The sequence below is a fragment of the Beta vulgaris genome, chromosome 2, assembly GCF_026745355.1.
Source record: "Beta vulgaris subsp. vulgaris cultivar EL10 chromosome 2, EL10.2, whole genome shotgun sequence".
NCBI classification, from domain to species: domain Eukaryota; kingdom Viridiplantae; phylum Streptophyta; class Magnoliopsida; order Caryophyllales; family Amaranthaceae; genus Beta; species Beta vulgaris.
In genome coordinates this window covers 15,278,972-15,293,223 of record NC_079203.1, presented here as the reverse complement: position 1 = coordinate 15,293,223, position 14,252 = coordinate 15,278,972, and the positions used below count along the sequence as shown (strand labels likewise).

General features: G+C 36.2%; 1 protein-coding gene across 1 annotated transcript; it reads left to right on the top strand.

Moving 5' to 3' along the window:
* Positions 1 to 10,920: 10,920 nt before the first annotated feature.
* Positions 10,921 to 13,335, top strand: LOC104906182 (hypothetical protein). Its single transcript, XM_010694901.3, has one exon. The coding sequence runs from the start codon at positions 11,293 to 11,295 to the stop codon at positions 12,922 to 12,924; it is 1,632 nt and encodes a 543-aa protein (XP_010693203.2). The 5' UTR covers positions 10,921 to 11,292; the 3' UTR covers positions 12,925 to 13,335.
* Positions 13,336 to 14,252: the final 917 nt, after the last annotated feature.

The following is a 14,252-nucleotide window of genomic DNA, read 5'->3' as shown; positions in this document are numbered from 1 at the left end:
TATCAAAATCTGTATTCGTTATTTTCCCTTGATTTTTTTGAAGTGGTAAAGATAAAATTTCATTAGAACCAAACACCTCCCCCTATCTCTCTCTAAAAAAAAAATCTCAAAAGAACCCTAATTCATTTTCAAGTCGCTAAGGAATGCTATCATCATCTCTTTGATGGTGGTAACTGGTAAGCCTCAAATCCTTATTTAATTCCTTAGGGTCCATTCGATATCATTCAATTTTTGGTTTTTTTAATATAAAAGTTATATGATATAAGGAATATAATAAACTTAAAATTACTCGTACTTATACTAAACATGTCAATTTTGAAAACTGACAACCAAAAACTGGATACTACTTTTTTTGGTTTTTATGCTTTTTTTTTTTTGTTTTCATAAAAATTGAAAACGGGAAACAAAAAACGATAACGAACAAGCCCTTGATTATTAATTGTTTAGTTTTTAATAATCCTCCTCTCTTTTTATGAGAGTTTTTTTTTCCACTCTTTGGGTTTATTCTCTCCTTTAGTGGGAGTTTGGGGTATGAGTTTCTTCTCTTCCCTAATGGAAGACTAGAATTTGGTAATTGCAGTTTGCTTGGAAGTTTAATTTATTTGATTGTTCGTCTGGCAAGGAATGAAGATATAGGTTTTTATTATCACTTTAAGTATCTAAAGGATCACATAAGTATACATCAGTGGATCTTGAGCCAAACTAGTGCTCACTCACATATTGCACTGCTTCAAATGAGGTTTTTTATTAAGGCTATTGTTGATCAAATTTGCGAAATGATTAGTTCAAAGGTGTTATGTATTTGTATTGAAATTTTAGATTTCTCAGGAAATATTTTTAAGTGTCGTCTGGCTTTCTATTATCAATGAAACCCTATTTTAAATATAATTTTCTTTAATTGAAAGTCAAACGCTATCTAAAATTGATATTAGAGAAAAACAAAGCATAAACTAACTTGATCAAATAAAGTTCCTCTACGATATAAGTATGATGATTATGAGCTGGATAGGACAATGTAATATAGCCCTTGTTTGTTTGCTTAATCATGCAACCTTATATGAGAGCGTCTATCAGACATAATTTTGAGGAGAAATCTCTTTATTGAATTGTGTAGATAACATAAGAAAGTCGAATATTAATTGCAAATTTATACTACAAATCATCAATAAACTTTATCTTTTGCAACAAACCACAAAAAATCAAAAGTCAAACTTTAAACTCCTACAAGAAGAGACTATCAAGTCAAACTCTACCAGTAGAGATGAAGAACCCAATAATTCGGTAAAAAAAGAACTCTCCAATAGAGAGAGTAAAGATGATTATTATTATTAGGAAAAATTGTTTTAAGTAAGTCAACCTTTGCGTGGTATTCCCATTTTAAGTCTACCTTTTGATTATCTCTGACTGAGTTAGGCTTGTATGTCTGTATTCTTCTATTGAGTTTTAACCTATTTGTGACTTGTTTAGTAGGTTACTTATGATACGTGTTGCAATGTCCCTTCTTCTAAAACAGGCGAGGGTGCGGGTGGGAGATTATAAATGGTGAGTAGGGAAGAAAACAGAGGGGGAAAGGAAGGAGAGCTGTGCTCCGGCGAGCAGGGCAGGCGACACACAGGAGGTCCGCGGTGGAAAACTGCCCAGCTCCGGCGTCGACCTTCGAAACTCCGGCAGCGGCGGAAGACAGGTACAGCAGCAGCACAGTCGAAGCGAAGGAGCGTGCGAGCGAGGGTGGTGTTGGTGGCGTCACGTGCGTGCAGCTCCGGTGAAGGATTGCCGTGGGTTCGTCTGTCAGGGTGGTGGCGCGCCAAAAAGGTAGTGCAACATTGGTGTTGGCTCGGTGGTTACGGCGAGAGAGGGACGGTGGTGCCCGAGATAGAAAAAAAAAAAGCTTGAGTTTTTTTGTTATGATTTTGGGAATGAATTTCAGCTCAAATCAATGGGGTTTTTATAGCTGAAGTTAGGGGGACAAAATGGAGGTGGAAAGATGATGAGTGGTGGTTAACATAGAGGAGGTTAGTGTAGGGAACAAAGAGAGAAATAGGGGGAGGTGGTGGTCGGGTGTGTGTCGTGGAGTTGGGTGCTGAATCAACTTTCGTCCTTCCTCTTTCTTTCCTATTTTCTTTGGATGTCAAAATAAAATGTCAGGGTATGATCTTTTTACAAGTGTTAGATTAGTTTGGACTTCAAAATATCAACTCAAAATCATATGGTAAAAGATTTTTTTTATTATTAAATCCATAAATTATATTATAAAATTATTTATCATAATATAAATCACTTTCGCAATAATTAAAGTAAATATATTTGTTTTAGAAAGTAATCTTAACCATAATCATTCTGAAAAAATATCAGGACGTAATTACGCTAATAAACATAATTAGTAATTAATAAAACGATATTAAAGTTCGGGGTATTACACTTTACCCGTTCAGAAACCTCTTTTCCACGTAAGGGTACAGGGCTTCCCTCATCTCCACTTTCCCGTTGAACACCTTTTTATTCTTATGAAATGGATGATCTAAACCGCTCATCAATCATATCCTCATCACAAATAGGACATGCATTTTCTCCTTTAACTGTATATCCTGATAAATTCCCATAAGCCGGAAAATCATTAATTGTACAAAATATCATGGCAAGTAATGTGAAGTCAATTTTCACATACACATCGAAGATCGAAACACCTTCATCCCATAACAATTTCATATCTTGAAGAAGTGGATCAAGATACACATCTATGTCGTTTTTGGGTTGTTTAGAACCCGAAATAAGAAGCGATAGCAGAATAAATTTATGCTTCATGCATAACTACGGGGGCAGATTATAAATGGTGAGTAGAACCGACCAAGTGCTATGCTGGGTACCTAGTGTGCCAAATGGGTTCATTCCATATTTAGAAAGTCCAAGCCTAAGATTCGAGGTTCTTTACCAAATTCGGGAAACTTTCGGTCGATATTTCTCTATTGCGGAGAATCGGTAGGATGTCAAAGCATCCCGTCTTTCTTCCTCTCATCTGCATGCCACCTTAATAATTTAGCATTATTCTCATCCGAAAATAAATGCCTAAATCTAGGAATGATTCGAAGATACCAAAGAACCTTCGTCGAAGTGTCTTTCTTTCTCAATCCCTCATCATTTTCCTTTATCTTGTAGGGAGGCACTCCACACCTTTGACACTCAAGCAAATCCTTTACTCATTTAATTTTGATATAACACATGATCATTTTGACATGCGTGTATCTTCTAACAATTTGTTTTCCTCATAGGTAGAGTTGAGAATTTTATTCCCTTCAGGTAGCAATTCTTGTAAAAAAGTGAACAACTTGCTTAAACTTTTTTTTAGTCTAACTATGCTTCGATTTCATATTTAATAATGTGAGGATTCCATAATATTTAGTGAAATTCTTACAGCGCAGATATATAGGTTTGTCAGTTGCACTTCAAATACTATCATACATATGAGGACAATCACTTCCTTCATCCTCTAAATTGTGCAACATCTCATCTACCCTATCATTCTCATCATCTACCCTATCATTCTCATTATATATCATTCTCTCCTTTTTTCGATTTCAACAACGACCTCATCATCATTAGAATTAATATGCAAATCATCATAAAAGCTAGTGGAGCTCATACCCTTATCATAAAACTGTCCATGACATGCCCACCTAGTATATTTACTCTTAAAACCACTACGAATCAAATAATTCTTAATTTGATCCACGTCACGATATCCCCTAGAGTTATTGCAATCACAACAAGGACACAAGAATAAGTATGACCCATTCTGCGATTAATGTCCTAAACCAATCCTGATAAATTCATCAACCCCTTGTAGAAATGTCACCAAAATTTGATTACCATGCATTTAGTTTCGATCCATACTCATACACTAGAGACACCAAACAAGAACATAATTGATCACATTATTCAAGGCGTCATATCAAATGCAGTTATGAACATTTGAGTCCTTATCACTCCAACCTAACCTATTCTTGAGTTTCTCATCTCACTATTGAATGAACGTTTGGTTTTCAATTACAACCTAACCCTACATTTCTCCAAGTACACAATGAAAATAGTAGGTGAACTATCAACACACCCACAGAACGCTTAGGGAAATGAGCTAGATCTTTCTTAAAATCAAAATCAAACCTTCATTCACATCCTAAGTGTGATAAGACACTCAAAGAAAGTTCCAGCACGGGGATTATTCAAGACTTACTCCAAAGGAGTAAGTTGGAGTAAGCCTCGAACGGGTATTTAGGCCAATGATGCACATTACAATTAAATAACACAAATCAATCCATTCCTTAGATTTTCCTCCCCACCCCATTAAGGTATGTCCATATGTCAATTGAGAGATTAAAACAACAATCCACAAATTCATGGTTTTTCATCAAGTACCCCGAGTTTTCAAAAAATTCACGAGTTACCCTCGCACTTTTCAAAATTCACTTATTACCCCTCAATTTCATAATAATACATCCAAATGCCCTTAATAACTAATGACGGTTAGTTCCGTTAGTCATTAATCCTATTTTTTGTTTTAAATCCTAATTAACCCCTAACACTAACCCCTAACCACCAAGCAACCACCACTACCTCCCCCCACCCCGTAGCTCCCCACACCTCCCACCTCCACAGCTCCCCTCCACCTCACCATCCCCGCAGCTCCCCCACCCCTGCAACTCCCCCATGCAACCCATCCACCACCCCTTCCCACCGCCGCAGCTCTCCCACGCAGCCCCTACCTCCTACCACCATAGCCCCCCATGCAACACATCCCCCACCCCTATAGCCCCCCCATGCAACACACCCCCACCCCCACAGCCCCTCTCTCAACCCCACAACCCCCACCCCTTTTAATTTTCGCACCACCCTCTTCACCCCCTCAACCCTTTCGAGTTCCTCTGATTTTGCTTGTTAGATTTGAGAGAATGCATCGAAGGGGGTAGGGAAATTTGAGGTTTATAACAAAGCAGCCACACCTCTACTCGCACCCATAGACGGGAAAATTGTAAATTTATGCTTTGAGGCACCACAGACCAGTGGCATCTTCTAAAAGTAATAACCCTTTCGTAAATGATAGCGGTATGTTATTGAATTAAAGCTTCAACATCTACCCTTTTAGTGCATGTAAATACATAGAAGTAGGCAATTTTTTGAACTTGAATTGACCCTCTTTTGAGCCATTGAGTGTTTATAAGACCTTCGACTAACATAGGTGAAGAAGAATGTGGACCAAAGAAATGGCCTAAGACTGATGAATTCCAAATTATAAGATTTAAAGATGGTAGATCAGGACGGGGGTTAATTAAAGCCCCCACACGAAAATTTTGGAAGTTATTGTTACTTTACATGATTTACTAGAAATAAATGAAGAAACAGAGGAATCATAAGAGAATGAAGGAGTGGTTGTGTGAATGAAGCAAGTTGGAAGGAATTGCACAATAAATAACCTAAGCATAGAAGAAATGGCAGGAGACAAATGCTTAAAATTGAAAAAGTGAGTGAACCAGAAAAGGTTGGGTAGAGTCGGATCTAAGCGTTGGCTAGGTAAGCGTCCTGTAGGCGATTTGCAATTGGCCTCAGTTTGCATGAGAAACAAATGCTTGCCCTAAGAAACCCTATTGATTGCCCTAAGATATTCTTCAATTTTGAGGAGTAGGAAACACCATTAATTGGTGTAGGTGAAAAGTTCTCCCTATTGCTTGTAAATCTCTGACGAGTGCGATTGAATACTTCTTCCAATTTGCATGGGAGCAGTAATGTAATAGCCCATATTTTTAAGCAGGTTTACTTCGATGCTAATTATGTATTTTAACTTATTTATAATATTTGAGCATAGTTTAATGGAGTTTGTTAATAAAATTTAGTGTTTTAAGACAAAAGGAAAACTCTATTTTATTTTGCAAACGATTTCGTGGGAAGTTATTTCGAACTTTATTTCTGAAGTAATATTTTACTCTCCCAAGTCCATGGAGATCATGTGTCGAATTTGAAAATGATTTACTAAGAAACTCGTTAGGAATATATGAAAGGAGATAGCTATGGTACATATATTGGATTAAAGGTTATTATAAATAAAATACAAAAGCAGGAGATAATACTATATCTTAGAGTGTGTCAGCCAGGAGTTGATTACGGGAGATCGTATTAGACTCTATGGAATTTTTTAGATTCCTACATTCGGAAGTATATATATTACTTATTTTGTGAGATATTCATATTATTATTTTTAACAAGTAAAATTATAAATTATGTGCAAGTATTTCTTATATTTTGTCATTACACATTCTCCACATCTCGATTTCAAATGTCTTCCAAGATAAGCTCAACTACAAAAATACGTGTTAAGCCACCATAATGATTTTATGGTTGGATTGTGTGTACTCGGTTTTGCTGATTTTATTCTTGGAACCTGTCGTGGTGGGCGCAGCTTATGTTAGTGACTTTTGCAGAAAATGTTGAAGCTAGATCTGATGTGGTTAAAGGATCATGAGTGTTATAAGAGATAATTTTTGGATAAGCTATGTGGAGATTATATAGTTTAATTAGTCAATTTTTATGGTGTAATATTATATTATTCCGGAGATCCGATTTGATTATTATTTTAGGTAAATGTATTTATAATTAAGGATGTTGTTGAAGGGTCATAATCCCACAGGTCTAGGATCTTTTTATAGGTTATGTTTCTGCTGCGAATATATATATAAACTCGAGGTTTATTAAGTGTTAATGAGATATGTGTATATTAATCGTGATTAGCTAGCAGCTCAGAAGTGCGGGATGCTATAGTAAATAGCAAGAAAGAGAAGGAAAACTCACTTTAGTAAGAGAAGCTCTCAACGTTTAGAGAGAGAAACGAGAAATGTAGTACTATGTAGTTGTTGTTACTAGGAAGTTGTGTTTGGATAACAAATAAATACACATATATTATGATAATAATAAATAAACAAATGATCTTTCATTAATCAAAATCAGTAATTAGAAATAAACAATTAGATGAATGTTCTACTACAAAACAACAGGAGGATCTTGGGCATAATTCTAACAAGAACCAAATACTAATCCCTTCCTAAGATCCTAAATAGAGTTCTTATTTTTTCATTTATGTTTGTCCCAAATAGATTTATCATTTTCTTATTTGATATGGGTCCACCAATTAAAATATTATTTAGCTTTCACTTTTTATTATATTACTCACTTCCGCTTAAACAAGATGACTTTGTAAAGATCCTCAATAAACAATTCATGAATAGTGTACCGACTTCCATTTTTAATTCTGACTTGATACAACTAAAATTCCACTTATAATTTCTCGTTAATACTTGTGCCCAAAAGAAATGGATATTTTATTTAGGATTAGAGGGATTGATTACTATGTAAAAGAGGAACTTTTAAAGAGTATATAGAGAGTCATATAAGCATGTTAGATCATAAAATGAATTTGAAATTAATAATAGACGGTTTCAAAATGATTTTTGAAATATATCATGTGTAAGAAAAAATTTAAGTACTCCTGAAGTTTGCTACATACTTGAAGCAATAAAAATATTTATATAAAGAGCCTGAAATATACTTCCAATAAGATTAACATACCAGATGCTTATATTTATTTATTTTGGTTTAGTATTATATTACTACTTTTGAAAAAATTATACGGATCATATCAATCAATATATATTACTAAAACGCATGAAATAATATTGCAACCAACCACTTGTCAAACCCCCCCCCCCCTCCCAAAAAAAAAAGCGTTGATATGGAAACATATCATATGTGATTTAGCCTTCTATCTATGTCATTCTTATACATTAAATAAAAAAATACAAACATTATTAATGTGAAGTTTTGAATCCAAAATCAGAAATATGAAAGAATTAATCTATTCACCATTCCATTATAAAAAGGTTAACTATGATACTATGTATTTTTAGTTCAAACCAATCAAGTTACAATGTTTTAAATGCATATGAAGGAAATATTATACTTAATAATCCAATTTTTGGTTTGTCATCTAAATAGTCCCTAAGAATAATCCAATATAATTGCCTGGTCTTCCAAGCTGCTAGCGAAACACACTTAACATCCATAAACAACAGCAGCACCGATGAAACAAAGGAGATAGAAAATGAGAACAGCAACGCCGCTCACTCGCGGCGGCGAGACGAGCCGAGGCTTCGGCGAGCTTAGGTTCCGATGAGAACAACAAGGAGAGGGAGAACTGGGTTTCGGGTTTCCAGTTTTGGGGGTTGGGTTTTGGGGGTTTGTTTCACGGGAGAGAGAGAGAGAGAGAAAGGATAAGGGGTGGGTTTGGGTTTATCACCAAACCGACAAACTAAAAGGGGTTCTTCGAGTTCCAAATAAAGCAACCGGATAAATTAAAAATATGTCCCGACTTTGTTTCTCGTTTTTGCCAGATGCACTCAACTAAAGTTTAATCGCTTAAATTCAAAATAGTTCTAATAAGAATGATTTCTTAAATTTTAAATTAATAAATATATTACAAATACGACAAAAATGTCTCATTCCAAATCAAATAGAATATGAATATCTAGAACGTAATTAACTTAATAATTATTATTAGTATTTAATAAATCTTTTTTTAAAATCCAGCCTGTTACATACTACCACCCTTATCAAAAGTTTTGTCCTCGAAACTTGCAAACAATTATTTTCAGAAAACCAAAATCTCAAGCTCGCGAGACATTAAGCATCCAGCCTCCATTCTACCATCATCTTTTGTAGCTCTACTTCAACTCAATTCGCGAAATCAAGGAGCAAATAAAATCTCTACTTCGACTTGACTTGCGTGTTACATCCAATCTTTAGGGGTGTCTTATCAAAATGGTTTGAGGTGACTTGTAACCTGAACTTCACGTATTTTTTTTCCTCCTTATACTTGCTTCTCTATCCTCCTTCTTCCCCTGCCCTCCGTCGCAATAACCCCTCCTCCCCCAACCCTAATGCAAGCCCTATCCCCTACACAACCTCCTCCTTCATCGGCCCCTGATTTAACCTGGCCTCCACAACCGTCTCCAATCCCTCATTTAGGTCAGCGACCTCCCCAATGTTGTCAATAATTCAACCATTTAAGAAAAAACTAGGTGCAGGGGGTAGAGTAACTGGTGGCAGATTTTGGGTGGCTAGGGACTATTTTCGAAGTAGTGGGGGTCGATTTAGGGGTGGGAGGTAGGGATTTTCAGGATTGGTCATGGTTTTTATGGTGGGTTATGGAGGACAGAGGGAAGTAGTGGACAAGAGGAGAGAGTAAATGAGCAATGGAAAAGGAGGAGAGATAAGGGCGGTGGTGGAATAGGAGGAGGGAGAAAAAGGGTGGTTGTGGAAAGGTAGGTGAAGCAGGACAAAGGTGTTGGATATTAAGAATGGGAGCAAGAGAACGTGGGTTTGTGGTGGTCGGCGGACCCAGAAATTTCAATCTGGGGGTACATTCATACAACAAACACAAAAATAGGGGAAATAAGTTCTTATAAATTGTTCAATAATAAGTCTTACAAATCCAAAATATGCAGTCATACAACCCAAATAACAAAGAAAAACACAAGGTTGAAACTAAAATTACACTTATACCCTACGACTCTTCATATTTTGAAATCGATCAATGATATCTTCATAGGGAACTTGTAAGAACACACTCTTTTTTATAAAGTAACCAAATAATCAATTATGACCAAATTGAACAAATCAATATATCCCCAAATTGAACAATTTAATAGATCCCTAAATTCCTAAATATCTTAAAACTACATTTTCTTTCAACTTCAACAAGTCGCTCACTACTGAATAGTACTAACCAATTACATTTGAATATTCTAATAATTTAAGAATCTAAGCTAACACATATTAAGCATGAAAGTATGAAAATCGAAAATAAAAAAATGAAATGGAACTTATGGACTAGTGGCTATTGTGTCAGGAGTTTGCGTATCTACAACACTACACCCAGTGGCGGCAGGCCAGTACAGTTGCGGAGCAGAGGCAAAGCCGTGGAGGAGAGTTGAGCTCTTTAGTGTAGTGTAGTGTAGTGGAGGGAGAAAGAGAGGGCATAGAGAGATAGATGAGCGTGGAGAGAGAGAGAGAGAGAGAGAGAGAGAGATAGAACAAATAGAGGAGCTTGGAATTAGAGAGCATGGAGTGAGGGATTTGGGGGTACAGTTAAACCCCCATGTACCCTTTCTCGGTCAGCCAACGGTGGTTGGTGGCCGAGGAGAGAGAAAAGTGATGGAAGAGGGCGGGGAGAGATAAAGGTAGCGGTGAAATGGAAGGGAGAAATGGTGGTCGGTGGGGAATAAGAGAGCAAACGGGTGGAAGAGGGTGGGTTTCTTAATTAAAAGTAAAGTTAAAAAATGAATTGACCAATGAGAGTGTGACATGTAACACACTTCATCTGCTATGTCGATTACCAAGAAGTCAAGGAATATTATGAGAACACATCCCTTAAATTTTGGGTTATTCTTATTTAATCAATAGTTGGGAGTGTGAGACTGTTTAAAGAAAACCGTACAAATGTTGGATTATTAGATTCAACTTTTCCTACTATAAATATAATGTCGTTTTTTCTTTTTATTAAAAAATTTCATCATCAATGACATTTCACAATATGCAAAAGTGTCTGATCTCAACTAAAACAATAGTAGTTTTGCCAATTTAAAATTTTTATGTGATTAAGATTTTCATGTACTCGATCTTTATTAGTTTTTATCTCAATGGTAAATGTTGTACGACTCTTTTCTTAGTTAATTAATTTTTTCCAACTTTATTTTTTTTCTCCACAAAGCCAAAGATTGTTCATTAGAAAGAAAGAAAAAGGAAAAAAGAAAAAGGTGAAATAGTAGACCTATTGGTCCTATTTACTTCCATGCAGGGCTCTCCCTCCCAAATAAACATAGGATCACCAACAGACGTTTAGCAAGTAGGTCTGCTCTTCGACTTTGCTTATGTTTTCCTTCCTCTTCTGACACTCATCATAATACATACTCTTGAAGATTTACACACTTTGTAACATAAAATCAAAAACCCTTTTCTTCTTGGGTTTTTAGCTTCAAATTTTCGAAATCCCAGATCTTTCTTCCTCCTTAACACGCAACAATTTACTCTACTCTTCCAAACCCAACTCAAATTTCATCATTTTCTTCTTTTCCTACCATGATTTTCTTTGCCTTTTTCTGGGTTTCCTCTGCTCTTCTTAGAAAAAAACCCAAGAAAATCTGAAAAATTAATCCTTTTTTCTTTGGTTTTTTCTTCAAGAACCCCAAGAACACCATGAAAGATAAGCAAGAGAAGGTCTTCAATGTCAGAGCAGTTAAAGGGCATGTCAGAGGTCATCTTCTACACCTAATTTCACCTAAGAAGTCAGATAATATGCAAAAAAATCAACTGGGTACTGAAGATAATGAGCATATGAGTGATAAATTGCGAGAAATTCCCACAAATTGCTTCTGGGTTTCTTCCAAAGCGAAGCAAAAGGATCAAAGTTTCGTCTGCAAACAATGTGAGAAAGGGTTTAAGTCTCCTAGAGCTGTCTTTGGGCATATGAGGTGTCATTCCAAGAGAAAGACTGGGGATCATGTCCAGCTGTGTACGACGAATATGCCCAGAAAGAAGAGATCAATAGGGAGGTATAAGATTAATACTAGTTGCTGTTCTACTAATTCTTCTTGGTCTAATATGAAATCTTGTTCTTCTTCTCTTACTGAATTTGATGAAAAGTTAGAAGATATTGCTGCTTCTTTGTTAATGCTTGCTAATGGTGGGTTTTATTCTGTTGATCATTATGTTTCTGAGGATGATTCTGTGAAAATGGAACCTAGATTTCTGAAATGTGGGAATAAAATGGATCTTATGGGTGTTTGTAATGATGATCATGGGACTGAGGGTGTTCTAACTGCAGAACCAGGATTAAAATTTGATGTTCAGAAATGTGGGTATGATGAATATAAGGAGAAAACCCAAGAATTTCCTGGTTCTGATTGTGGACGGTTAAAGACTAAACCAGAAAATTTTGAATGTAAACCTGTTTCTGATGCTGAGCTTGAGTCTGAAATCAAGGATGGAGCTATTGGGGTTTTTCCAGCTGATTTGTTCGATAATTTGGATCCAAGTACTTGTGGTCCTACTGCTGAAGAACTGAAGAACAAGACTGTAAATGTCTTTGATCGAGTGTTTGATAGCTCGAAACCCACAGCTGGTGCTTCAGCACTCATGACTAATCCAGATTACATCAAAACTGGACCTACTGTTAGTTTAGAGCGTACTTCTGAATTGTTTGAATCTGAAATCAAGGATGAAACTAGTGGGGTCTATAAAGCAGATACAAAGGTTAATAGTTTGAATCCAACAAATTGTGATCCTCTAGTTCTAGAGAGTAAACATGAAAGAATTGGGCTAACAGATCAAGCGTTTGACAAATGTAATTCAGGAACTAGTGGACAAGCAACTGATAATTGTTGCTCAAATCAGTGCCAGAAGTACATCTGCAATATTTGCAACAAGAATTTCTCGTCTCGTCAGGCATTGGGAGGCCATCGCTTGCATTGTCCCCTAGAGAAGCGATTCTGTCATACACAAGGCAACAAGAAGACATGGAAGCACAAATGTTTGGTTTGTTGCAAAGCTTTTCCTTCAGGTCAAGCTTTGGGTGGGCATATGAGGGCTCATTTTCATGCCAATGTTCAGTGCAATAAGACAGAGTTTGTTGCTTGTGGCAAGGAAATTTCAGCAGCTACTGAGGAAGAGAAAAAGGAGTTGAGTGATGCTTATGACGATACAATTCCAGCAGCTGCCATTGAAGAAAGGAAGTTAGAGAATGAGGCTTGCTCGAACAAAATCCAACAGCTGTTCAAGGAAAAAGAAATGACCATTATACCTCAGGGCAACATACCCTTGTCTGTCTAATTCTGAAGATTGCTCTCTACCTACATTGTTTTTGTAAAGATACTCGTTAGCTGCTTACATTCTGATTGTTTACCTGGAACATTTCGTTCCTACCTGATTCTTACTTTCTCCATTAGCCTTGTTGTTCAACTAGCGTTCATTTTTTACCAAATAGATTGAGAGATATGTTGGGGGGATTCTTCTCTTTTGTAGTGAAATGTTGTTGTAACTTTGACAAGCAGCTCTATAATGTGGATGTATGAGCTACATTTTTGGTGAATTGTTTTCTGTTTCCTGTACATACCGAAATAGGTAATGTTCTTTTTGAGTTATTGCACTTGTTCCTGCAATTGCTTCTTTTCTCTATATTAGTATAGTGCAGAGTTTGCAATTGCTTCTTTTCTCTACACTTCTACCAATAGAAAACTTTGATGCAGTACATGATACTTTTGCTGGATTGCTCTATGCAGCCTTAAATAACAATTCGGTTAACTGATTTGAATAGAGATGGTTGGAATGCACCTTTGTATCATTCTGGCTTATGGTTGGCCTAGGCTTTTTGAGCCATTTTCTTTTCATAATATCTCCATAAGCATAATTCTTGTGCTCCGAGCCTGAATAAGGCAAGCGTTTTTTTTTCAATTGATAAACTATTTGAAGATCTCTACATATTTTTGATGTCAAAGCAAGAATTATGATGTTATGTATATCTTGAAAAATAAATGTATCATCTAAATTGATAAAATTTAGAAGTTGTTTCTAAAAAGGAAATATAAAAGGTGTTTTATGCATAAATCAACAATAACGGCAAGAAAAACTTACCATGCATTGAATGCATGGCAGTGGACTTCACTGTGTTCAACAATGGAATTGGTCATTCCACTGTTTTCACAACACTCCCCCTTGAATGTCCACTGATAACTCATAACAGATGTTGTCCTATTTAGATTGTTGTTAGGAAAATCCCTGTGGGAAAAATCCATAACTAGGGAAAGGAGTATAACTATAATATATCCTTATATGCTTAAAATTAACTGCCTCATTAAAAACCTTGTCAGGAAAAACCCGGTGGGATAAAAACCTGATCGAAGGGAAAAAGAGTGCAGCGCATATAATACTCCCCCTGAATCTAGCATATATCAGAAGATGACGCATTCCAATTTTTCGGACTAATTCTTCAAATTTCTTCGCCGGAAGGGATTTGGTGAATAAATCTGCAAGATTCTCACATGATTGGATTTGTCGGATGTTGATCGTCCCTTCCTTTTGGAGGTCATGAGTGAAGAAGAGCTTTGGTGATAAATGTTTAGTTCTGTCTCCTTTGATGTACCCTTCGCTTACTTGGGTGA